General features: G+C 41.2%; 2 protein-coding genes and 1 pseudogene across 2 annotated transcripts; 2 read left to right on the forward strand and 1 right to left on the reverse strand.

Annotated features, from left to right (window-relative positions):
* Positions 1-2,085: 2,085 nt before the first annotated feature.
* LOC130135253 (oligopeptide transporter 1-like) lies at positions 2,086-9,367 on the forward strand. The gene is made up of 8 exons (XM_056303955.1): positions 2,086-2,112; positions 5,701-5,801; positions 6,348-6,787; positions 6,918-7,015; positions 7,101-7,673; positions 7,919-8,177; positions 8,257-8,439; positions 8,562-9,367. Exons 2-8 carry the CDS (start codon positions 5,714-5,716, stop codon positions 9,183-9,185), a joined length of 2,265 nt encoding a protein of 754 aa, XP_056159930.1. The 5' UTR covers positions 2,086-2,112; positions 5,701-5,713; the 3' UTR covers positions 9,186-9,367.
* Positions 9,368-12,840: 3,473 nt separating this feature from the next.
* LOC115664754 (oligopeptide transporter 1-like) lies at positions 12,841-18,248 on the forward strand (annotated as a pseudogene).
* Positions 18,249-23,975: 5,727 nt separating this feature from the next.
* On the reverse strand, positions 23,976-26,457 carry LOC115663268 (uncharacterized). Its single transcript, XM_030585281.2, has 4 exons — positions 26,067-26,457; positions 25,201-25,347; positions 24,953-25,027; positions 23,976-24,146 (listed from the first exon to the last, which is right to left on the reverse strand). Exons 1-4 carry the CDS (start codon positions 26,379-26,381, stop codon positions 24,078-24,080), a joined length of 606 nt encoding a protein of 201 aa, XP_030441141.2. The 5' UTR covers positions 26,382-26,457; the 3' UTR covers positions 23,976-24,077.
* Between the last annotated feature and the right edge of the window lie 890 nt (positions 26,458-27,347).

Here is a 27,347-nt window from a genome sequence, read left to right on the forward strand (position 1 = left end):
ATGTGTCTAAGCATGTCATAAATGGGTTGAAAGGATCAATCAACAAATACAACGTTTGCTCTTTGTATATGATTGGGTCGACCCGTCCCGTTCATGACACGAACATAATTAAGCTCAAAACCGAGCACTCTTAATTAACTGCATGATGTGTAAATAAGTCATGTCAAAAATGGCTAACTGTAGGTGTTGGCGGTGAATTCTGTGTCATCAAATACACAAATTTCAACCACTTTACAATAAAACTATAGCACAGCAAAACATAGTTACAAGACAACCAACCCGGGAAAAGTGCCAAAGACGTCCTAAACCTTTTGCATTAGTACCAATTTAGTCCTAAATCTTTTTTTTATGCTAATTCAGTCCTAAAATTTTCGCATTGATGCCAATTCAGTCTTAAACTTTTTATATTTGTGCCAATTCAATCTTAAACCTTTTGTTTTTGTGCCAATTTAGTCATTCTGGTCAATTTTGGCCGGATTTTGCTGACGTGGACGTCGACTGGCCAGCGGCCGATCACCGGCGCTGACGTGGATAACTTTAATAATAATTTAATTTTTTTTTGAAATTTTATTTATTTTTTCTTTTTTTTCCCTCTCCCCTCCCTCCTTCGTCTAGCCGGTCGCCGGACCGGCGACCGGCCAGAGGCCGGCAAGGCCCGACCTCGCCCGATCTGGTGAGGTTGAGCCTCGCCGGCGGCTGGATGAGGCACAACCTCGCCATATCCGGCAAGGGCGGGCCTCGCCCTGCCATGGCGAGGCTCGCCTTCGCCCTCGCTAGCGAGGTCGACCTTGCCAGTGGTCAGCAAGGGTGAGCTTCACTGGTGCCCGGCCTCTAGCCTCTGGCTGGTCGCCGGTCTGGCGACCGGCTGAAGAAAGGAGGGAGGGGAAGGAAAAAAAAAAGAAAAACAAAATTCAAAAAAATATTAAAATATTATTAAAGTTGTCCACGTCAGCGCCGATGATCAACCGCTGGCCGACCGGCGTCCACGTCAGTAAAATCTGGCCAAAATTGGATGGAATGACTAAATTGACACAAAGACAAAAGGTTTAGAACTGAATTTGCACCAATGCAAAAGGTTTACGACTAAATTGACACAAAAAAAAAGTTTATTACTAAATTGGCACTAATGCAAAAGGTTTAGGACTGAATTGGCACAAAAAAAAAGTTTAGGACTAAATTGACAATAATGTAAAAGGTTTATGACTTTTTTGGCATTTTTCCCCAACCAACACACTACACCAAACCGACATTTATTCCAAAGATGTGTTGTTTGTTCGGTTTAGTTTTCTAACTTTTCCTTGATGCAATGAAGTCCCCTTAACTTGCACATTATTGCAATCGAATTTTCCTGTTGCGAACATTGTTGTTGCGACGTCGTCTCGATTTATATTGTTGGAAAAAGAAATAGAAAAAGGGAATGCGGTTTGTTCGTAAAATGTTGAGGTCTCATGCAATCCTGTTCGTTTCTTGTCCGCTTCAATTCGGAAAAACCAAAGAAAGGTTCATCTACGAACGGAAATATGGACAGACATTGAAACATAGAATATCACACTGTTCATGACTGAGATTGTAAAAGAAAAGCATTGAACGTATCCAGTCGGTTTAAGGTATAACCATTCAGATCATACTGTTCATGATACGATAATTTGTCATCAACCCACTAGGGCCACACCTATTCAGAGTACATACTGGAGATTGCATGCGAATGCGCGCCTTGAAGGGAAGGATAGGGATGGGGATAATAATGAAGCTTGTGACGCAAAACTGAAATAATCCCATCAAACTAGTTGACAGATTACTTCAGATTTTCTGTCTTTTTATCTTATCATGACTTGTTAACTTCGGAAAGAGGAATCTTTGCAGATTTCTCTCAATTCCCATTCAACAGCAACTTAGACAGGTCCCAAGAGAATCAGATCACCAGCGTTCGCTCCGTGGACTGTGCCGTGAGTCTGAGAGTAATCCATCACGACCTGCTGTATAGTAGAGACAGACAACTGAAAATGAAAGATTCAATCAACCCGACATTATCAATTGAATCCATGCCAAGATGACAAACATTAGCGTACCTTTAACCCATGTTTCTTCCTTAGAAAGTGAAAAACAAAATTGTCACTGATCAAGAAATGGAGCATCCGGATTGTTGAAAATATGTCTCGAGTTTGAGCCCAAAGCGAAATCTAAATATTCCGAATTGGATATTTTGCGGATCTCCGAAACCGAGTAAAAAGGAAATATTTGAAATTCACTTTCCTAATGCACGTTGGAGTCCTTGTTCTCAAACTGGAAAGTCCACATGAATTTTATGTTGAACTTTGACTCGGTCAATGTGTTAGAAGAAAGAAAGAATATTGTACTTTCCTAATTCTTGTGGAATTCACGGCCAAAAGTGGAAAGAAGAAATAAAATAAAAGGAAAAGAAAAGCATGGCTGGATTTGTTTCCTGATCCTAATCCGCGTGGACTTCGTTTGTTGACCAACATGGGACTTCCTGATATATATGTTCATGGTCAGAGGATGCTTTGAAGTGCAGAGAAGTCTTGAAGCGCCGCGGTTGACGTCGAGTGCTTGGCGTGGGTTTATCTCACTGGGATTTTGTTCGTGGAATTACACCAAGAACTCAAGTGTTCGTAGCGATTAAATCTTGTGTTAAGATTTGTGTACAATTCTTTTGCGAGATTGAGAGATTATTTCGTGAGGAATTGTGGGGCTAAACACTGCGTGAGTTATTGGGTGTAATTGGGGCTTGGAAAACACTGAGAGTGTTTGAGTGACTCGAGTGTGGTTGTAATCTCCGTTGTATCGCTTGATCTATAGTGGAATTCCGTGCTGCTCTCCCTGTGGACATAGGTCACTATGATCGAACCACGTAAATCTGGTGTCCGATTTATTTTCTTATTCTGTCAATTTTATTGTTCGATCGCTTGGCTTCCGCAACACGGATGATGACTCTGGAGTTTCACTCTCTTATCAGCCCAAGAAGCTTGAACCTGATAGTCACAACCTTAAAATTCTGGTGAATGAATCTTTCTTTAGTAAACTTTTGATGCTGGGTTCGAGATACAGCAACTTCTTTTTGCTGTACGATGTTCGTGTTGAATAATGTTTTCAGATTTTCTTTGTACTCTGCTAAATAAAATGTGTCTGGTCTATATATGAATACCGCATAAGTTTTAACGGCAACACCGACCAAAGCAGAAGTGCAATTTTACTGCGAACTTGGTTATTAGTATAATATTCGCCGCGAGTCAGTCGTGGTAGTTTGAATTTCAGAGAAAGCACCCTGCTCAGAAGTCAACTTGCAATTTGCTTCTGCATCTGTTGAAACATGACTAAACCTCTGAGTCGTGTGCGTGTTAGCATAATGGCCTTTGATAACTGAGCAAAAGCACGTGTCAGAACCAGTTGTAACAAGCAGTTCCAAAGGTGAAGGGAGATAAAGACTCACAGCACAAATTTCGGGTATTTACCAACCAAATAAAACTCAGCTCGCAGATTTCGAGGAGTTCACTGTGCGGCTGCTTCGTGGAGTCCTCGGGCGGCTCCCTTCAACAACCCACAGACGGCCACTGCAAGAGCTGAGAGAGAAACCTACCACTTTTCTACTGGACCCTCCTATGTCCAGCTACCGTGCAGGCTAAGGAATAGAGAAACAGGTTCCCAAGCATTTCTTTTGGGAGCTTTTAATTTGTTTTGTAGTGGCCATCTTTCCTCTCGTTCGTCCAACCTTGATGAGTCGAACTCTTGAATTTAACCGAGCTGTCAAACTTAGATATATATCTAACCGGGTCGGGTTTCATAAAGTTGCTCAAACTCGATACATAATTTAACAAAAGCTTTAATAAGATAAGCTTAACATATGCATAGGATTAAATTATCCTTGACCCTACTAGGAATTGGCAAACGTTTATTGACGTGTTTAATGCGTAGAGATGTGTTTAAACGCATGTAAAATCATGTTGACACGATCAACATGCTAATTTGTTCAAATAGACCCACCTAGTATGTCATAAATGGGTTGAAAGGGTCATTAGGTAAACCCCATGTTTGCTATTTGTATTTATGATTGGGTTGACCCGTTCGTGACGTGAACTTAATTAAGCTCCAACTGAGCACCCTCGATTAACTACATGACGTGTAAATAAGTCAAGTCCAAAATTGCTAATTTTAGGTGTTGCAGTGAGTTATGTAGCATCAAACACTTCACACTAAAACTAGTAGCACGACAAAGCATAGTTACAATACAACCAACAGATTACACCAAACGTTTACCTCCAAAGTAATGTTTGTACAATTTACTTTTCTAACTTTTCTTTTATGCAACGAAGTGCCTTATCTTGCAAAGTTTGTGTAATCAAAATTTTCCGTCACTAACATCGTTAATCCGCTGTTATGTCAGTTTATATTTTTAGGGTAAAAAATAGATAAAGAGAATGCCGTTTGTCAAGATATTGAGGTATAATGCAATCCTGTTCGTTTCCTAGTAATTTTACTCCTTGTCAGCTTCAACTTGGACGTGAGTGGCGACGTAGAGTGACATCCATCCTAAGCATTTCATAGGTGGAAGGAACTTGCCAAAAGCAGGAATGTGTCAAAAAAGCTACTCTCTCTGTGCTTGGACCATCGTAAAACCAATCATATTGACTTAACTTCATCATGAAAACCGAAGAAAGGTTCATCTACGAATGAAAACATTGACAGACATTGACACACAGAATATAGTACTGTTCAAGATTGAGACTGCAAAAGAAAAAGAATAATGACATAAATGATCTCCGAATTTTGACTCAATGTGCGATGTGATCACTAAACTTTCAATTTGTTTCATGTGGTCCCTTAATTTTAGCCTAATGTGCAATTTGGTCCTCGAATATTTAATTTGTTTAATGTGATCCTTAAACTTTTGATACATGTTCAAACTTAAATTGATGGAAGAACAACATTAAACATTTTTCTAAGATCCAGGGACTAGTTCGAACATGTATCAAAAATTCAGGAATCATATTGAACAAATTAAAAGTTTAGGGATCACATTTCACATCGGGCTAAAGTTTAAGGACTATATTGAACAAATTAAAAGTTCAGGGACTACATTGTACATTGAGCTAAAGTTCATGGACCATTTGCGCTGTTTTTCCAAAAGAAAAGTAGTAGATGTATCCACTCAGTTTACCATATAACCATTCATATTATACTATTGAAGATACGGCAATTTGACGTCGATCCACTCGGGCCACACCTCTCCAGTGTAACGACAAGAGATTACATGTGAATGTGTGCCTTGAAGAAGACAAAGCTTGTGAGGCAAAATTTGAAATAACCCCATCAATGCTAGTGGATATGGCCGTTCAGATCTTGTCTTTTAACGTAACGTGACTTGTTGACTTCCAAAAGGAATCTTTGCAGATTCAACCCAAAACCCATTAACAACAACTTAGAGAGGTCCCTAAAGAATCAGATCACCAACTGTCACTCCTGGGACTGTACTCTTGAGTCTGAGAATGATCCTTCGTGAACAGCTGTCCGGTAGAGACCACTGAAAATGAAAGCATGACTCAACCTGACATATTGAGTGAATCCATGCGAAGATGACAAACTTGAACGTACCTTAACTTATATTTCTTTTGCCGGCAGATGCTATAAGAGACTATGATTTCTATGGCGTGTTAAGACCTTCATTAGAAAGTGAAGAACAAATTTTCACTGATCAAGAATGGAGCAACCGGATGATGACTCTGGAGTTTCACTCTCTTATCAGCCCAAGAAGCTTGAACCTGATAGTCACAAGCTCGAAAATTCTGGTGAATGAATCTTCCTTTAGTGAACTTTTGATGTTGGGTTTCGAGATAAAGCAACTTCTTTTCGTTGTATGATGTACGTGTTGATTTATGTTTTCGGATTTTTCTTTGCACTCTGGTGAATAAAGGTGTCTGATCTGTATATGAATACCACGAGTTTTCACGGCAACACCGACTGAAGCAGAAGTGCAATTCAACTTCGAACTTGGTTATTAGTGTAATTTTTGCTGCGAGTCAGTCATGGGAGTTTAAATTTCAGAGAAAGTGCCCAGCTTAGAACTCAACTTACCATTTGCTTCTGCATCTGTTGAAACACGACCAAGCCTCTGAGTCAGTGTGCGTGTTAACATGATGGCCTGTGATAACTGAGCAATAGCATGTCTCAGAAACGGTTGTAGCAAGCGGTTTTAAAGGTGAAGGGGTTCGTTCGTTCTGTTTGATGAATGGCATGAGCAATATTAGATAATCCATCTTTCATTGGAACTTCCATAAACTATTGCCGAGTTGCATTCAACAATCATTCACTAATGGATGATAAATTATCTGCAGATGAAGTAAATGATTCTCCAATCGAGGAAGTGAGATTGACCGTTTCGATTAAGGACGATCCGACCTTGCCCTGCTTGACATTTCGAACATGGTTTCTGGGAATCACCGCATGTGCTACTCTGTCCTTTTTAAATCACTTCTTCGGCTTCCGGCAAAACTCACTCTCCTTGACATCGGTTTCCGCTCAGATTGCGGTACTTCCTCTGGGAAAATTTATGGTGGCAGTTCTACCGAAGAAAGCTGTTCTTGTCCCAGGAACAAAATGGTCGTTCTCATTGAATCCGGGACCCATCAACTTGAAGGAACATGTCTTGATAACCATATTTGCCAACGCGGGCTCGAGCGGCGTGTACGCTATCAACATCATCACCATTGTCATGGCCTTTTATCACCGTCATATTCATCCTCTAGCAGCCATGTTACTGACCCTGACTACACAGGTATATTTGTTAGTAATCACTCTTGGTCTGGGGTTTGACAATCATTCTTGTTGGTGTTTTCTTGCTGTGTCTACAAGCTACTGTGATTATCGACCTTCCATGATGGAACCAAATGTACGATAAATTGCAGATGCTTGGATATGGATGGGCGGGGATTTTCCGAAAATTTCTCGTTGATTCGCCATACATGTGGTGGCCAGCGAACCTGGTTCAGGTCTCTCTCTTCAGGTATGCCATTAAGACTTCTTTGTTTTCTTCATTCTTTACAGTTACTTCTTTCGTTGTCAAGAGTCCACTTTCGTTGGACATTCAGGGCGTTGCATGAGGAGGAGGTGAGGCCCAAAAGAGGATTGACAAGGCTGCAGTTCTTCCTCGTAGTCCTCATATCGAGTTTTGCATACTATGTTGTTCCTAACTATCTGTTTCCATCCATAACTGCCCTATCCTTTGTATGTTGGATATGGAAGCACTCAGTCACAGCCCAAATAATCGGCTCCGGACGTCATGGTCTCGGTATTGGTTCCTTTGCCCTGGATTGGGCTACTGTTGCTGCCTGGAATGGATCTCCGTTAGCTTACCCGGGCTTTGCAATTATAAACATAAGCATCGGTTTCTTCCTCACGCTATATGTGTTAATCCCAATTGCCTACTGGACCAACGCATTTGAAGCCAAGCGGTTCCCCATTATCTCGTCGCACGTGTTTGATGCTAAGGGAGTCGATTATGATGTCGGATTAGTCCTGAACGAGACAAACTTCCAATTTAATCAGCATGGATATGATGATTACAGTAAAGTTCACCTGAGTATCTTCTTTGCTTTTGCTTATGGATTGAGCTTTGCGACTTTGGCAGCTACTGTATCTCATGTCGCTCTCTTCCATGGCAGGTGAATGCTTTTTGCACTTCTGCTGATTATGAGTATCACTAGATGGATAGAGAACTGTCTCTGTTCTTTCTTTTAATCACCTGCAAAATATATCAAGAAATCTTACAAAACTTTTGCAGTAAAACAGAATAGCATTTAGTGATTAAATGATAAAAACCGTGAGGTTTGTAAAGTTGGTGGCGCACAAAGTTGGGGACCCGTGAGATGATGAATTATCTCAAAATATTCTTACATTCCATTTACAGGACTATGTGGCAACAAACGAAGGCAACTTTTCGGGATAAGTTTGATGACGTGCATACTAGACTGATGAAGAAGAACTATGATGCTGTCCCACAATGGTGGTTCTATTCGCTGATGCTGATAATGACAGGACTCGCCATGGTTGCTTGTGAAGGATTTGGCAGACAGCTTCAACTTCCGTACTGGGGAGTCCTCCTAGCACTTGGTTTAGCTGTATTCTTCCTGTTGCCAATTGGAGTAATCACGGCCACCACAAACCAGGTATAGTCAATAAAAATCGCTTCCGATCTTCAACAAAAACTCCTCTCATAATTGATGAGACATTGACTTTCATGTTCAGCAACCTAGATTGAACGTCATCACGGAGCTGATAATCGGTTTCATGTATCCTGGAAGGCCTCTGGCCAATGTGGCATTCAAGACATATGGTTATATAAGCATGGTGCAAGCGATAACTTTTCTCTCGGACTTTAAGTTGGGCCATTACATGAAAATCCCACCAAAGTCCATGTTCATTGTTCAGGTAATGTCTGAGTTTTGATATTTACCATTACCATGTCTCATATTATGCTTAGTACTGTTTTCAGATGATTTTATACATTCAAATAGTAGAAACTAACATTGACTTATTTCTCCTGAATGAAGCTGGTGGGAACGGTAGTTGCATCTTCAGTCTACTTTGGCACGGCCTGGTGGCTCCTCACATCGGTGGATTATATCTGTGACCCGTCCAAATTGCCTGAGGGAAGCCCGTGGACATGCCATGGGTACGATGTATTTTACAATGCCTCCATCATTTGGGGCGTGGTGGGACCACTCAGGATGTTCGGCCGCCTTGGGCTTTATGCCAAGATGAACTATTTCTTTCTCATTGGAATTCTCGCTCCAGTCCCGGTCTGGATCCTCTCTCGAATGTTTCCAGAGAAGAAATGGATAAGGCTCATCAACATGCCTATCATCATAAGTGGCGCAGGGAATATGCTACCAGCAACATCGGTGAATTACATATGTTGGATAACCGTCGGAGTTTTCTTCAACATATATGTGTATAGGAGGTACAAAAGTTGGTGGGCTAGGCACAACTACATTTTGTCCGCTAGGCTCGATGCCGGCGTCGCCTTCATGGCGGTACTTTGCTATTTCACATTGCAGATTAGGGACATTAATGGGATGAGTTGGTGGGGCCTGGAATTGGATGATCACTGCCCTCTCGCCCATTGTCCAACCGCTCCGGGCATTCAGGTTAAACATTGCCCTGTTTTTCGTTGATCGGAGGACATCCTGAGTTCTTCGCCGATATGCAATGTAAAGGGGAATAGTATCTGTACTTCTCACTACATGCTCACTTTTTACAGATGCTTGTACTTTCAAATCTTCAAATGCAAAAGAAGGAAACGAAATTGAACTTGTAGTGTGGATAGATCTTTTGCCCTCATTTTTCACTACAACCATTAATTTGATGAACCAATCAGCATCATGAGTTAATATCCATGGTGAAGAGAATGAGAGTGTAGAAGCCGAACAAAAAAGAGAACACACCTGCTCCTGCTGACATTATCCTAATATCAGTGACCTTGACAATCTACAACATGGATCCTTTACATCATGCCAATTTTGCTGTAATTTTTGCCAGTAATTAAACATTAGTTGGTTTTGACAAACTTTCCTTTCTAACTCGAATCTGGTGTTAGCCAAACGAGAGTTGTGTATATATGCACTATAATTAATGACTGAATCTGAGAATGGGATGCAGACAAAGATGGAGAGGCCTAATGTTCCTAGATCTTCACGTTGTAAACCATTAGATCGTCGCAACATGCAATTGAAAGTCTTAACTATATAATGCAGTTCATTTGCACACTCATTTCTCGACAAACACTTTGCAGTACAGTTTAGCCCAGGGCAATTCCATTTCCGACGGACAAGAACATCATCCCAGGCCAGCATCACGCACACTCGGCGTTGAAAGGCTAACTTTGTGTGAGATGCCTGAAAGTGACCCTTCATATTTGTTGGCACTAAAGAGAGAGAATCAGCTTGTCAGTTTGCAAGTTAGTACATCAATTAATTACTAAAATTACTGTCCAGGACTATAAGGACAAACTAATCTTCAGGCAGTTTTCTTCATTGGCCTGCAAATGTCTTATGTGCTTAACGCATGTAATGAGTGTGATAGTGATTGGAGACCCGTTCTTTGGTAAGGTTGTTATAGCTTTGGAACATTTATCAAGAAAAACTAGCTTACAGTAAAAATGGACCAACCGAACTATAGTGATTTCAGTATAGATATACTTGCCACGGTATGCTGTGGATCCACCAATTGACAATGGATTCACCGACCCGAACTAGTTTATAGAAATCCCTCGGCAAGATGCCGTAGACAAGGAACAAGTAATCGATAAAGAACAGCGGGTAGAGGCAGAAGATGCATTCAAGTATGATCGAGGAATGCGAAAATGGGTCAGTGACTGTGTTGAGAAAATGAGTGCAAGGCGAAGGGAAAAGAAAGAGTAGAATTTCTTTCGGAAAATGGTGGTCCTGCCGGATGTGGCACCGGAACATGCGGTTGTTGGCACCACGAACGTTTTTTTTTTTTTTTTGCAGACAAATTCATGTCCTGTGATTTAGACATTCGCTTTCAATTGCAGAATCTATCCGAAGGGACTCAGACAAACGTTTCAAGAGATTGTTAGTTCTATGTCTGGAATTTCCTTGCTCTGGTTTTCTCTCCTTGCGGAGCTAGCGGCCTAATGTACCATGGAGGTCACGACCTCCGGACGCTAGCCTCGCATGGCCATAGCTCTGTGGTTGCTTTAGGCAGGGCACTTCCATGGCCTTGGTGTCGGGGTTTGGCTCAGTCGGTTCGGTCAACTTTTGGCCTCGAGTGAGAGGAGGTAGAGAACCACAAGCGAGGAGAGAGAGAGAGAGAGAGCGAGCATATCTGTAAGTTCGAAGCTCGAGCAACTATGGCTTAAAGCTCATTGATCTAGCTTTATTTGGGACAAAATTCACTCTCAACTCTGTTTTATAAAAACTATTACACTTGAGGTCGTCATTTGAAATATCTCGATCACAATGATAATACCGATTTATCTTTCTTTTTATTTGAGGTCCTTCCAAGGGTCAATCAACAAAATCATTTCACGTTGATAGATAGCCCCTAAGAAATTAACTAGCTAGATGATGCTTAATATTGTTGCATTCATCTTCTTCTTCTTCTTTTTCCTTGTAGTGATATTTTGTCTATAATTTATTTGTTAACCAAATATCCAATAAAGAACCGTAAACTATGCTTAACCAAATTTGGTTTCTATACATCTCGAAGCATAATTGATATATCTTAACTTATTATATATAAATCAATAAAATAATAACTTAGATCAAAAGGTAACAAAATTATGACCTCTCTATATATTAGAAAATTTACAAAATAGTAATTTATATCAAGAGATAGGAACCTCTAAGAGTTTATTTTTTACTATTGATTAAATTTATATGATCAAGATAGAAAAAGGATGTCGCGCTGAAAAATATTTAAAAGTTGTTACAAAAACGATGTCAAAGACTAGATTAGAAAAAACGGAATTATATTATTTGATGCTTTATATAATTAACATTTATAATGAATAGGTATTCTGCGTAACATATTAGAACAATGTTATCTGTATCTTCTATGTGGATGCCATAGCCAAGAAACATGCAATTTGAGACCAATTTTTTCCCACTTTCGTTCCATATGCAGTTGTGTTTTTATTATTAAAGATTAACGTTGTCCATACATGACTCTATGTTTACAAAATGTGGTTTAATTTGCTTCTGGAAAAGCATTGAGACGCAATATAAGACGCAACCCCATTTGCAACGCCCGTGACTGTCTACTAGTCTTTAAAAAGAGCCAATAAATGTTCGGGAGTGCTAATAACCATTAAGAACTCAATGAATAAGAGCACGTGAGCATGTCATGTTGTTCAACCTCACGCAACCTTTATATAGTAAATATATCCCTTCTTTGTGACAAGCGTGATACGATAATTCGACTCCAACCCACTCGGACCACATCTCTCTCTCTCTGTGGAGTACAAACTACATAATACATAGGAGCACGTGAGCATGTCATGTTGTTTAAACTTGCATGACCGTCATATAGTAATTATATCCCTTCTTAGTGACTAGTATAATCCGATAATTCGACACCAACCCACTCGGACCACACCTCTCTCTCTCTCTCTATAGAGTACATACTACAGAATACATAAGAGCACGTGAGCATGTCATATTGTTGAACCTCGCGTGACCTTCATACAGTAAATATATCCCTTCGGCCGACTCTACCTCGGGATCGTGACACTAGCACAATACCTTAATTCGACACCAACCCACTCGGGCCACACCTACCCCTCTCTCTCTCTAGAGTACAGACTACAGAATACATGTGAATGTGTGACTTGAAGGGAAGGATAGGGATGCGGCAATTAATGAACACATGGAAGAAGACAAAAGCTTGTGGTGCAAAATTTCACTAGTCAAATAACCGCGTCACAACTCGCGGACACGGCCGTTCAGATGACTTGTTCACTTCCAACGAGGAATCTTTGCAGTTTCTTCTCAATTCCATTCGGCGGCAACTTGAGAGGGTCCCAAAAAAATCAGATCACCAACAATCTCTCCTTGGACTGTACCTCCGTTTAGTACTCTGAGTCTGAGAGTGATCCATCATAAGCCGCTGTGCGCAGTAGAGATACTGAAAACGAAAGCAAAACAAAGTTGACATAGCAATAGAATCCATGCGGAGATGACAAACTTAAAAGTACCTTAACCAATATTCTTCCTGCCGGCAGATGCTCTATAAGAGACTATAATCTTTAAGGCGTGTTAAGCCTTTTTTCTTTAGAAAGTGAGAAACAAAATTTATCACTGATCAAGAATGGAGCGACCGGCTGACAACCGTGGAGTTTCACTCTCTTATCAGCCCAAGAAGCGTCAACCTAATGGTCACAATTTCGACAGTTCTGGTGAATGAATCTTTCTTTAGTGAACTTTTGATGTTGGGTTTCGAGATAAAGCAACTTCTTTTCATTGAATGATGTTCCCGTTGAATTATGTTCCTGCATTTTTCTTTGCTCTCTGCTGAATAAAAGGTGTCTGGTCTATATATGAATACCACAGTAAGTTTCAACCGCAACAACGAATGAAGTAGAAGTGCAATTCAACGGTGAACTTGGTTATGTTGCGCTAATTCACCTCATGTAACCGGTACGTATGTTGCACGAAGTGATAAACAAAACAAGTGCAGCAAAATAAAGAGGAGATCACAAATTTACGTGGTTCGACAGATAAGTCTGTCTACATCCACGGGGCAAGCACACGGAACTCACTTGTATAACAGGAGAAATTACAATGCACACCCCTCAACCCGACAAACACCAAACAGTGGGTCGCACTCTCAACCGTGAATCTTTTCTCAGTACAACTCTCACAATCATAGAGATATTGCACACCCAAGATTCCCTTACAAGAGATAACCCAGACCCCCAAGTTCTATTTCACCCAGAACTTAGAGAAAAAACAGAGGAATAACCCAAAGCACATTAACTCTTAACTGTTCCCTCTCTATCTCTCTCTCCTTCACACGTTCCCAAAGAAGTAGAGGGGTGGTTGTACGCACTAAAGTAGTGGAGGAGTGGCATCGACAGTTACTCCCTATTTTTAGGTGTCACATTCTCCCACTTGAAGACTATTCTCGAATAGGCTTCATAGCTCCGATTTGCCCAACCATCACCAATCAAGTGATAACTACAAGCCCAAGAGAAGTTCTCGCACCATAAAAACTTCTCTCTCGCAATAGGCTTCCAAGACATCCGATGCGTTGTCGTTGGTGTGAATTTTTTGCAAAGAGATAACTCCATCTTCCACTACATCACGAATAAAATGGTACCTGACATCAATGTGTTTCGTACGAGAGTGAAACATTGGATTAACGGCCAAATGTAATGCACTCTGACTATCACAATGAATAGTGATGACTTTCTGTTTGATTCTTAGCTCATCAAGCAATCTCTTCAACCAAATGCCTTATTTACAAGCATCTATTGCTGCGATGTATTCAGCCTCTGTAGTAGATAATGCCACCACAGATTGTAACTTAGACATCCAACTAATTGCTCCACTAGCTAAAGAGAAACAATACCCAGTGGTAGATCTTCGTCTATCACGATCTCCTGCAAAATCTGCGTCCACAAATCCAACCAACTGTAAATTTTGGCTACTATAATGAATAGCCATATCAGAGGTACCCTTCAAGTACCGAAGGATCCATTTCACCACAGTCCAATGATCTCGACCCGGGTTTGCCATGTACTTGCTGACTGCTCCCACTGCTTGCGCAATGTCTGGTCTGGTGCAGACCATGGCAAACATAAGACTCCCTACTGCCGACGCATACGGTACTCGAGCCATCTCTGTCTTCTCTGCTTCTGTGCTAGGACTCTGTTCAGAAGACAGTTTACAACCAATAAGAAGTGGGGTATTAACTGGTTTGGCGTTCTGCATATTGAAGCGCCGCAGAACCTTTTCCACATAGCTCTTTTGAGTTATACAGATCTTCCTATTTTCACGATCTCTGAGTACGGTCATCCCAAGAATTCGGTTTACGGCTCCCAGATCTTTCATATCGAATTCCCTAGCCAAACGAGCTTTGAGGTATGCAATACCTTCTTTCGAAGTACCCGCAACTATCATGTCGTCAACATACAACAACAAGATTATAAAGCCACCATTACCATGATTGCGAACATAGGCACAATGGTCCGCTTCACATCTTTTGAACCCCAAACTCATAATGAAAGAATCAAATCGCTTGTACCAGCATCTTGGCGCCTGCTTCAAGCCATAAAGCGATTTGTTCAGTCGACAAACCAAACTCTTCTTGTTCTCTTCAATAAAGCCTTCAGGTTAAGTCATAAAAATTTCTTCATCAAGATTTCCATGCAAAAAGGCTGTTTTTACATCCAACTGCTCAAGCTCTAAGTCAAGCACAGCTGCCACACTCAACACAGTACGAATAGTAGTTAGACGAACAACTGGAGAAAAAATTTCATTAAAATCGATACCTGATTTCTGAGCATAACCTTTCACCACTAAACGAGATTTATATCGTTCAATATTTCCGTTATTGTCTCTTTTCAACTTGTAGACCCACTTGGAACCGATAGCCTTTCGTCCTTCAGGTAACTTGACAACGCATGTGCAACTCTGGCTTTTTTAAATCAGTTCTTCTGCTACCGCCAAAACGCACTCTCTTTGACGTCGGTTTCTGCTCAGATTGTGGTACTTCCTTTGGGAAAATTTATGGCGGCAGTTCTGTCAAAGAAAGTTGTTCGCGTCCCGGGAACAAAATGGTCCTTCTCATTGAATCCAGGACCCTTCAACTTGAAGGAACATGTCCTGATAACCATATTCGCCAACACGGGCTCAAGCTACGTGTACGCCACTTACATCATCACCATAGTCATGGCCTTTTATCACCGTCATATTCATCCTCTAGCAGCTATGTTGCTGACACTAAGTACCCAGGTATATTCATTAGTAATCACTCGGCCTGGGGTTTGACAATCATTAGTCTTCATGTTTTCTTCCCCTGTCTACACATTTCTATGATTATCTACCTTCCCTGATCAAACGGGATGTATGAAAATGGCAGATGCTTGGATATGGATGGGCGGGGACTTTCCGAAAGTTCCTTGTTGATTCGCCATACATGTGGTGGCCAGCGAACCTGGTTCAGGTTTCTCTCTTCAGGTATGGCTCTGAGACCACTTTTTTATTTGCTTCTTTCTTTCAGTTACTTCTTACGTTGTCACAAGTCCATTTTCATTGAACTTTCAGGGCACTGCATGAGGAGGAGGTCAAGCCCAAAGGAGGATTGACGAGGCTGCAGTTCTTCCTTGTAGTCCTCATATCAAGTTTCGCGTACTATGTTGTTCCAAACTATTTGTTTCCATCCATAACTGCCTTATCCTTTGCATGTTGGATATGGAAAGACTCGGTCACAGCGCAACAAATTGGGTCCGGACGTCGCGGTCTTGGTATTGGTTCCTTTTCCCTGGATTGGGCTACTGTTGCTTCCTTCGCAGGATCTCCTTTAGCCACCCCGGGGTTTGCAATTATAAACATATGCGTCGGTGTCTTCCTCATGCTGTACGTGTTAATCCCGATAGCCTACTGGACCAACGCATTTGAAGCAAAGCGGTTCCCCATTATCTCGTCGCACGTGTTTGATGCTAACGGAGGCAAATACAACGTTGGACTAGTTCTGAATGAGACAAACTTCCAATTCAATCAGCAAGGATATGATGATTACAGTAAAATTCACCTGAGTATCTTCTTCACTTTTACTTATGGATCAAGCTTTGCGACCTTGGCAGCTACAGTATCTCATGTCGCTCTCTTCCATGGCAGGTGAATGCCTTTTAACCTTTGTACTTATCACTGAGGATCACTATACAGATTAAAAACTACATCTATTCTTTCTTTTGATCACCTGCAACTTATATCAAAAAATCCTACAAAGCTCTTGCAGTAAAACAGAATTGCATTTAGAAATTGAATGATAAAAACTATGTCATTTTACAAAGTTGGTGGTGCACAAAATTGCAGAGCTGTGAGGAGGAATCATCTCTAAAACAGATTCTAACATTCCATTTACAGGACTATTTGGCAGCAAACACAGGCAGCTTTTCGAGATAAGTTTGATGACGTGCATACTAGACTGATGAAGAAGAATTATGAAGCTGTCCCACAATGGTGGTTCTCTTCACTGTTGCTGATAATGATCGGACTTGCCATGGTTGCTTGTGAAGGATTTGGCGGACAGCTTCAACTTCCGTACTGGGGAGTCATGCTAGCAATTGGTATAGTTCTATTCTTCATGTTGCCGATTGGAGCAATCACGGCCACCACAAACCAGGTATAGTCAATATAAGTCGTTTACGATCTCTATGAAAATCTCCTCATGCTATTGATGAGACGCCGCCTTTCATGTTCAGCAACCTGGATTGAATGTCATCTCGGAGCTGATAATCGGTTACATGTATCCCGGAAGGCCGTATTCAAGATATATGGTTGTGTAAGCATGGTGCAGGCGATGACTTTTCTCTCAGACTTTAAGTTGGGCCATTACATGAAAATTCCACCGAAGTCCATGTTCATTGTCCAGGTAATGTCCGAGATTCAATATTTACCATTCCCATGTCTCATCTTATGTTTAGTACAGTTGTCAGATAAATATACACATTCAAATAGTAGGAACTAACATTTACTTATTTCTCCCGGATGAAGCTGGTGGGAGCGGTAGTTGCATCTTTAGTCTACTTTGGCACGGCCTGGTGGCTCCTCACATCTGTGGATAACATCTGTGATCCGTCGAAATTGCCTGTGGAAAGCCCATGGACGTGCCCTGGGGACGACTTATTTTACAATGCGTCCATCATTTGGGGCGTGGTCGGACCGCTCAGGATGTTCGGCCGCCTTGGGGTATATGCCAAGATGAACTATTTCTTTCTTATAGGAATTCTCGCTCCACTCCCGGTCTGGATCCTCTCTCGGATGTTTCCCGAGAAGAATTGGATAAGGCTCATCAACATACCTATCATCATAAGTGGCCCGCTGTCTATGCCACCGGCAACAGCGGTGAACACCATCTGTTGGATAGCTGTCGGGGTTTTCTTCAACATATATGTGTTCAGGAAGTACAAAAGTTGGTGGACAAGGCACAACTACATTTTGTCTGCTGGGCTCGATGCTGGCGTCGCCTTCATGGCCATACTTTGCTATTACACATTGCTGATTAGGGACATTAATGGGATGAGGTGGTGGGGTCTGGATTTAGATGATCACTACCGTCTCGCTAGTTGTCCTACCGCTCCCGGCATTAAGGTTGGAGATTGCCCTGTTTTTCATTGATCAAAGGACATCCTGAGTTCTTCACAGATATTCAATGCCAAGGAAAAAAATATCTGTACTACTCGCTACTTGCTCATTTTATAGGGATAGATATAGTGTCTTTAGGTGGAAAAGAAGAAAACGAAGTAGAACTTGTAGCGTAGACAGAGCTTTTGCCATTAGCTTTACTACAACCATTAATTTGGTTAACCAATCAGCATCATAAGTTGATAACCATGGTGAAGAGAATGAGAGCGTAGAAGTCGAACCAAAAAGAGATGACACGTGCTTCTGCTGACATTATCCTAATATCAGTGAGCTACATTATTGAACCTTTACATCATGCCAATCTTGTTGCAATTTTGGCTGGTAATTAAACATTGGTTGTTTTGACAGACTTTCCTTTCTAATTTTGAATCTTGATTTAGCTAAAATGCTGTTCTGATCTTTTCAATGGAGGCAAAATTGTGCTAAACGAGAGTCGTGTATATATGCACTATAGTTAATGACTGAATTTGTGCCTGCGATGCAGACAAAGATGGAGAGACTAAAATTCCATAGATCTTCACGTTGTAAACTTTTAGATTGTCGCAATGCGCAATTAAAAGTCGTAACTGTTTAATGTACTTCATTTGTGATGACTCATTTCTCAACAAAAACTTTGTTGTACAGTTTAGCCACACGGCAATTTTTTTTTTCCTACAGAAAAGAACATCATCCCAGGTCGGTATCTTGCATATGTTGGTGTTCAAAGGCTAACTCTGTGCTAGATGCCTGAAAATGAACCTTTTTTCTATTGGCATTCAAGAGAGAGAATCAGCTTTTAAGTGTGTAAAGAAGTACATCATTTGGCAACTAAAAGTGCTGTCCAGGACCATAAGGACAAGTAATCGTCAGGCATTTTTCTTCATTGGCCTGCAAATGTCTTATGTGTTTAATGCATGTAATAGGTGTGATGGTGATTCTTTAGGAAGGTTGTTCTTCAGAGATCAGAATCTCAATGTTCATCTGAAAGAATAGGGAAGGTCATGCACAGCTTTGGAACATTTATCAACAAAAACTAGCTTACAGTAAAAATGGACCAACTGTACTATATTGATATCAATATTGAATTGATGCATCAGAGCAGACAGGAGTTCTACAAGATTTTGAACTACTTGAATCCAATTCTTGTCTCCATATACTGTGGATCCACCAATTGACAATGAATTCACCGACCGGAACTACTTTATAGAAATCCTTCAGCAAGATGTGGCAGACAAGAAATAAGTAATTGACAAAGAACGGTGAGTAGAGGCAGAAGATGTATTGATGGGAATGTGAAACTGATCAATGATGATGATGTGAAAATGAGAGCAAGGGGAAGGGAAAGAAAATGTAGGATTTTTTGGGAGATGGCGATTCTGCAGTAGGTGGCACCGGAATATGCAGTCGGACCAAAAGTGTTCCTATTGTTAAGCCTTGGGTCACAAGAAAACAATATCAAAAGGGTTCTTTTGAAGATGTTGAAAGGCGGAGCTAATGAAAAGTTAGAACAGAATTGCTGCTGCTCGTGCTTACAACAAACAGAAGGTAATGGACTTTGACAACCCAAAGTACTGAAGCAGAAATGGCAAAATTTAGACTTGCTGCAACAATTGCTGTGACATTCCGAAATTCCACCAATTGGAATTTATTGAATAATTGAGTTTTATGAATGTATTCGTAGTCAGTTCTTGCCCGGAACTGATCATTCCTAGGAATGCTAACCATTAGGGAAAGGCTAATAGGGGAAATTAAATTCGCGTGACTAAAGGAAATTCGATCGTGAATGGATTTCGACCATTAAATCGCGGAAGTGATATTTTGAGTCACTGTTGGCCAATCCAAGGAAAGTTAGGGGTCAGTTCGCCACTGTCTTAGTAGTGGATCGCGGGTGATTCCGTTGGACCACGAAACGACTTGACGAATGATTCTGAAATTATACCGAACGATCGTACCCCTCGGATCAAGTGATTGATCTTCGCGATTTTAATGACAACCGAGGTCGTCACGCACCGAACGGACTTGCACGTGACTCGATTCAGTATCAGTCATGAGTCGATTCTGCGAATTTCCCCAGCAAGCCGCCCGTTAGCTCGAGAAACGCTCGAGTTGCGTTTAATAGAATTTAATTATGGAATTTTGCCCAAATTAGACACCGGAAAATTAGGAAGTCACGACGGAACGTTAGGACGACATTGCACGTGACACGTGTCAATTTTTGGCGCGCTTAATTCCTTCGGAAAAATTCGATTTGGACAAGAAACGGAGAAAGTGACCAAAATACTCCTAAGATTTAATAAAGGGCATGTTTCAAGGGCAAAGGGTAAGGGCAAAGGGTATTTTGGTAATTTTTCCCTAAAATTTTGATTGAACAATTTTACCCTTGGATTTTTGGGAAATTACAAGTATACCCTTGGATATTTTTGTGCAAGAATCGATCTCGGCCGTCGGATCAAGATAAGATTGAATCGGGACCGTTGGATTAAAGTTGTGAGAAAAGGGTAATTTGGTCATTTCCACCTTTGGTCAAACATTCACTACTTAAGTCTAGATGTCATTTCTCTCTCTCCATTCTTCTTCATCTTCACCGAACACACCCCTCCTCCACCGTGAAACCCTTTGGCCTCCTTCCTCCACGCCGGATCAACCATCGCCAGCTCCGCCGCTCGTCGCTGCACGCCGGACCGCCCTCTAGCCGCTGCCTAGCCGCCGTACCAGCCCCAAACCGCCACCACCAGCCACCGTTTCTCTCTCTTTCCCTCTTTCTCTCTTGGCCGTGAGCCCCCAATCACCGCCCAAGCCGCGTCGTCGCCACCCAAGCCGAATGCCGCCACCCGGGAGCCGTATGTCGTCGCCGCCGTTCCCGATTAAGGGCCGCCGCTTTCCGTTCTAGCCGCGATAGTCTAGAACGCGGGTAAGTCGCGCTCTAAACCCAATTTAGGACTTCGGGTATCAACGGGCGATTTTGGGCGAAATCTGTATAAAGTTAGGTGCGGAATTGTATGAATTGGTAGTGGAAATTTTATGGCGGGCCTTAGGATTTAGTTCGGGCATTAATTATTGAAAATTCAGAAAAATAGGGGCTGGAAATTACTGTTCACGAGCTGTGATTTACTGTTCACGGGGCTGTGATGGTCCGATCGGGACGCAAGTTGGATTTCTAGAACCGAGATTTAATGGTGAGAAAGTCCCGTGAAGGACCGGAATCAATTTGGCGTCGTTTGGCGGGAGAAAAATAGGAATTTATGTGTGTTTTAATTATAATTGAGTTGGGATGGTGAAATTTACAATATGCGGGTGCGAAAAATTGGGGTTTATGATTGGAATTGTTTGGCGGGCCTTGAGGATTATTTTTGGAATTTTTGGAGAACAATTTGAGGTGAATTATAAGTTGCGAGTTACTGTCACAAGCTGCGAATTACTGTTCATGGGGCTGTGATGATTTGTTCGGGACGCAAGTTGGATTTTTAGAACCATTATTTAATGGCGAGAAAGTGTCATGAAGGATCGGAATTAATCCGACGCCATTTGGTTGGAAAAAAATTGGCAATTTACGTGTTTTGGGCATGTTTGAATTGTTCTGGATGGGGTTGATTTAATTGAGTATTTGTTTGTGTGTTATATGTGGTAACTCGAGGATGAAATGATGATGTTTCGAGGCTGGAGTGAGACTGAATAGAGTGTCGGATGCTGTGGGATGGAATTGGCAAACTTAGGGCCCGATTTAAGGCCAGGTAGTGTCGGTTTGGTGTGTGGTAGTATGGTTAGATTGTGATGTTTAATAGGCTTGGAAATGTCGAAATTATGCCTATGAGCGTGGCTGTGATTGTGGGCCCATGAGCGGCCTTGTGTGTTTATTGAACCGTGATTTGATGGATTGAAATGTGCTTGATTATGTGCACGTGTGGGCCAGATTGAATTAATTGTTGAAATTGACCATGTCGAATGCTGAGTGAGCATGTTTTACTTGTTAATTGATGCGTGCACGGGTCACGTGTGATGGGCCAGTTGAGTGTGGTAAATGCTTGATGAGCATGTGCATGAGTAAGAAAGAAAAGTGGTGTGTCATGTGATAGTGGAAGTTATGTGAAGGTGTATAAGTGCGAGAATGGGATCGGGCCGAGTATCATAAGCTCGGGCAGCGGTCATGTAGGTCTGTTGCATTTGGCACAGGCTGAGGCTTGAAAAAGCAAGTATGAGATTCGGTCCGAGGCATGACCAGCTCGGGTGAGACCGGGATTGGACCGAGGCATCATAAGCTCGGGTTCCAATCATGTAGGCCTGTCGCATTTGGCGCCGGTTGAGTTGGGATCGGGCCTGGGGCGTGTGATGCTCAGGTCGCGATTGGGACCTGAGGCGTGAACGGGTACGCAGGCCGGATGTGGTGAATGATCGTAGTGTGCCTGAGGCGTGTACTTCAACGCGGGTCACTGGCGAGTGTTGTGGAAAATGAATTGTCGCAGTGTGCCCGAGGCGTGTACTTCAACGCGGGTCACCGGCGAGTGTTGTGGAAAATGAATTGTCGCAGTGTGCCCGAAGCGTGTACTTCGACGCGGGTCACCGGCGAGGAATATGAAAGAGGAATGAGGATGGAAGGAATAGTGGGATGAGAATGATACATGTGCGTGTGTACATCTGACATGATTGAGTTTGAATGCTGATATGTGCATTATTGAGCCTAACCGTCTTAATTGATGTGCCTGTGATGTGATTACTTGATGTTCGTGAATGTGTGTGATTGCGTAATTGTTTGGAGGTACATGATAGCCTAAGTGGGGTTTAGGGGTGAACTTACTGAAAAGTGTTCTCACGGTTGTTTCAACCGACAATTTCAGAACCCCGATAGGAACCATGAATCCTCCACCACCGCCGCCAGTACGTTTTGGGATACCAGTACACGCGGAGTACGATGTGGCAGAGTTTCCAGTGGGTTTCAGAAGGGTAACATTTTTGGAAGTTAGTATGCCAGGTCGTCTGTTTTTGTTCTTACTTTCGAAGGTTTTAGGAATGTGTGTACTGGTAAACTAAGGTTTGTTCTATTGTAAATATGGTGGAATAAGTTTGATCGAGTACTGGAAATGTATATTCTCCCAATTCTCCCCAGTTTAATTTGTCCGGGTATTTTTTTTTGGTTTCCGTTTGCGCAATGAAATCTCTGATGTTTAGTTGAGGTCGGCGATAACCTAGGACGTCGCAACTATTCGACCGGAGGCGGGATGTCGCGGGCTCGACGGGGATTCGGGACGTGACAATTGCAACATGGCTAGAATTCGAGTCATTGAAGATATTAACAACAGTTCATTCGAGCCACTAAATGTGACATGTTTCCTCGAAAAAGTACTATACCAGAAAAATTTTAAATGTTGGTTTATTTTTCTCTTTCCAGATATTTGTACAATTTTTCCATATAATGTCAATAATTTCATTCCATTAATTGATAATTCATAGTAATTCTCAATAAATTGAATTTACAAGATCTTTTAAATGTCAGGTTTTTTACTTACGAGCAACACGTGTGAACTTTTGCAAGTTACTACATTATAAACCATCCTTTTCTATTTTTCGAGCGAACGAGATAAATTATTTGATTAAGAGCCCAATCAACTGTACAATAAAGCAGATGAGGAGAACGACAGTACAATAGACCATACCCCAAGTTCATTGCGTTTTTCCAAAGAAAATCTTAACGCTCTAACTCAGACAAGAGCTGCTCCAGCCCGAATGTGGAACTGTGTGATGATTGTGTTATGAAATTCAAATTGCACTTATTGGTAGTTACTGATGAATCAGGATTACTTGAAAATAGCAAGTGGACTTACAGAAAATCATCAGAGCTCCTTTTCTGATACTAAGGGTACTTGTTCATAGTCATTTTCTAGCCTTTGTTATTACTTCTTTGAATAACATCTTGATTCTAAAAGCTCCTCAGCAGTGCATAATTTGATTGCTCCCAGAAAATTCTGGTAATGTATTGTAGTGCAGCAAATATAGTGCAAGCATAATTTGATTGATCGACGATGCATATTACTCACCGCAATCATTAGTCGAACACAAAAGTACTTGAATTATATCAAACGCTTGCTTAGTAAATGACACCTGTGAGTGTTGATGATTTTGATGTTCATCATAAACTTCCAACATTGATCAAAGAGTTTAGGGGAGAAAAAAGATAATGTCTGAAAATATGCAGGCCCAGAATCAAAGTGGTCCAGAAAAGGTCCTTGTCAAGGGTCTAAAGCCACCAACCGCATTTGGTCCTGCCCAATCCTGTGAGAAAAATAAGATGAACAGGGTATAATCAGTTTTCATATATGTGATGGCATTATGGAGAGGGAGAATATGAGCTAACAAAATTACACTTCAAAATCAAGAATATATGAAAGCATCCGATCATTGCAAGAACTCATTCTTGCATATTAATTTCTTCATTGTGTCTGTTCCTTCTCTTTCTCCTAACCGTAAGTGTCTCAAGAGTATCGTATAGTCAATGGTTTCTGTTCTCAGTACTAGCCCAAACCGTCCCTGTGCGACTATGCTAGCCGCGTTTAACAGACAGGCCAAACCTAAATCCATCCAAATCCGCCTTGTTATGATCGGGCTTAGCTACAAGGTAGGCAAATCATGTGTAAAAGAGGTACTTCTTGGATCCGATAATGACTCAACTCATTACTTTGAATGCCTCGCTTACTCGTCCATGGTTCTAAGTTTGGACTTTAATCACCTTATTAGGCCAATCCAACGAAACTGGAGATTTCAATTACTTATAGTCTTGGGGGAAGAAAATGGCGCGAGCAGTGTTGGACGAATGTTAAGTATGCAAATTCCATTAATGACCATCTCTTCACTTCTCAAAGTGCAGATTTGTTATTAATCCAGCATTATTTGTGAAGTCTTTCCAACACCAAATACAAGTCCCTAATAATTTTTCTTGAAAATCAGTCATAGCTTCAGAGAAAAGGGTGGTCCAAGCATGAGTCCTATTTCGTTCTATATTAAAGACAGTGTGGATCGGATTCTGAAAAACAATGAGAGAGAGATAGAGAGAGAGAGAGAGAGAGTTTAAACATGGTTACCACCAACAGCTTTCTGCGATTATCATTTTGCCTGCGCATCCTTACGGCCTTTTGCTCCAATTCGAGGATGTGATTCTGATCAATTAGTGGCATCAACACATTCAGAACCTCATTTGGAGAAGTATTTTGAACAAAATTCTAGTTTACCACAAAAAATTTGGAGCGATTACTTTTTATCCAGCCTCGTCGACTGAGATGACGGCAATTGTAACATGACTAAATTGATTCTACATATAGGGAACTTTTACCTGAACTTTCTCGAAAGAATGAGCAGCGGCGATTCTGTTCTTAATTTTGTTGAGCTCTTGCCTTTGAGCATATTCCAAAGAGCCCTTTTGTAATCTTTTCCTTCTGGGCCATTTGTTTTCACTCTCTGTTGCACCTTCCTGAAGGATCTGCATAGATCGGTCATATTCAGTGCTATCCTTCTTTCATGTATTATGTAAATCAATTACTAATGAAGACTGCTAATCAACAAACAAAATACATGAGGAATAACTGTACTATAAAGTAAGCAGTTAATTCTAACTGCTATTAGGCCAGAAAAAATCACGGGCGTGACACACAAAGTTTGCCTTTCAACACACGAACATTCGCATGAAATTGTCTTCTGGTCACCATGTGCACTTCAATCCTCTGTAGACTAGTTACTTACCTTCAAAGGTAAAAAAAAAAAACAGGAACAATGAAAACCATATTCTTGAACAGTAAAGGAAAAATATATGAAGAAATTGCTATGAAACGTATTCTCCTTTTATCGAGCAGGCACTAGCAATATGTTTGGAACAGATAACCCTGTCCAAAATCAATCTCATCAAAGCGTGTCTAGGTATTTCAAACTCTACCCTCTAACTTGGGAGCAACTAGTAATGCAAACAATGTGCACACATCAAACAAAATGCACGTCTTGTTGAATTAGATTCACGGTCAAGTGTAATTTACAAGCATCAAAAGCTAGGACTCCTTTTTTGTCTACCTTAAGGAAAAATTTTCACTCAAAATGGCTCATGTCAAAATGATCATTTTGACTCAAATCCTAGTTCACAGTGCAAATTCTATTTGCTGCAAGTTCCTTCGAGACTATTCATCGGGGGTTTGAAACTGGAGTTATTACCTTCCTTTTCTCGATTGTGCCAGCTACAGAAATTACATTCTTCATTTTCTTTGACTCGCGCTGCTGAGCATATTCCAGAGAACCCTTCATACAAATTCCCGCGACATTTTTCTTTGCACGTTCAGGCACATTGTCTTCCTCAAGGATTTGCATGAAGAGGTCATAGTCAATGCAAGCATTAATCTCATCTAGGGGATGATGATCAACAGCAGGATCATACGAACCCAAGTAGCGGTTCTCGAAACGCTCAAATTCGTGTAAAAGCGAGACATGCTCTGTAGAATCTTTTTCTCTGATGTAGTTCAGGGGATCCATTACTTGCTTTGTGGGGCTAAAATGCTCATAAGTTTCCTCAGGCCGAGTTTCACTTGCTGCTCAATACCGAAGAAGGATGAAAGGCTTATAGGATCCCACAATCACACTTATTTCATGCACAAGGCACATTAACTGTGAGTTATGAAGGATGCTAAATCAACCAAGTCAATGCATGGACAATAATTTCAGAGCACATTTTCTTTGTTGGTTTTTCTGGAGGTGCAAAACGTGTTTTGATAGTAAGTGAAATATATTTCTGACTCCTTTGTGAAACAAAGAGAATCATTCTCGGGCAGGTGCCAAACGTGTTTTGATATGAAGTGAAAAGACAGTAGTGTTTGCAATTCGATTGTACTATATTATCAAAGTTCGAGTCAGTTTAAGCTCAACTCGAGCTAATTAGACTAGATTTTACCATTAAAACAAGTCAAATCATGCTCAATAACTTGACATATTAGGATCCATCGAGCCTCAAGTTATGCATAATCAAGCCGAGCCGAGTTAAAGGATTACCTAGTGTAGACTCGACTTGATCACAATGAGAACTCGATTGGGCTGTGGACCTATTATTTCCTAGAAAAATTGTCATCCCTTGATTATATGGGTGTAAGCATCTAGTATCTTGTCAAATTTCAGGAAATTTGTCCAAAAAGTCATAAACCTTTTAATTGTATCAATTGAGTCCTAAAACTTTTCATATTTTGCAAATTGAGTCCATCTATTCAATTTTGGCCAAAAATCACTGATGTGGATGCTAACCATCTTACGTGGCACGTCGGCACTAATGTAGCAATTTTTAATAATATTTTTCAAATTCATTTTTTCCTTTTCTTTTCTTTCTTTCTTTTCTTCCCTTCTTCCTCTAGCCGATCACTAAGCCTCAGCGATGGCCAACGACTGGCCAGAAGTGAGGGCCGGCGAGAGTTACGCCTCACCTGTGGCTGGGCAAGGTCGAGCCTCGCTAGG

This window comes from Syzygium oleosum, unplaced genomic scaffold (genome assembly GCF_021117445.2).
Source record: "Syzygium oleosum isolate NSW1041296 unplaced genomic scaffold, Sole_v2.1 Sole_v2.29, whole genome shotgun sequence".
Lineage (NCBI taxonomy): Eukaryota > Viridiplantae > Streptophyta > Magnoliopsida > Myrtales > Myrtaceae > Syzygium > Syzygium oleosum.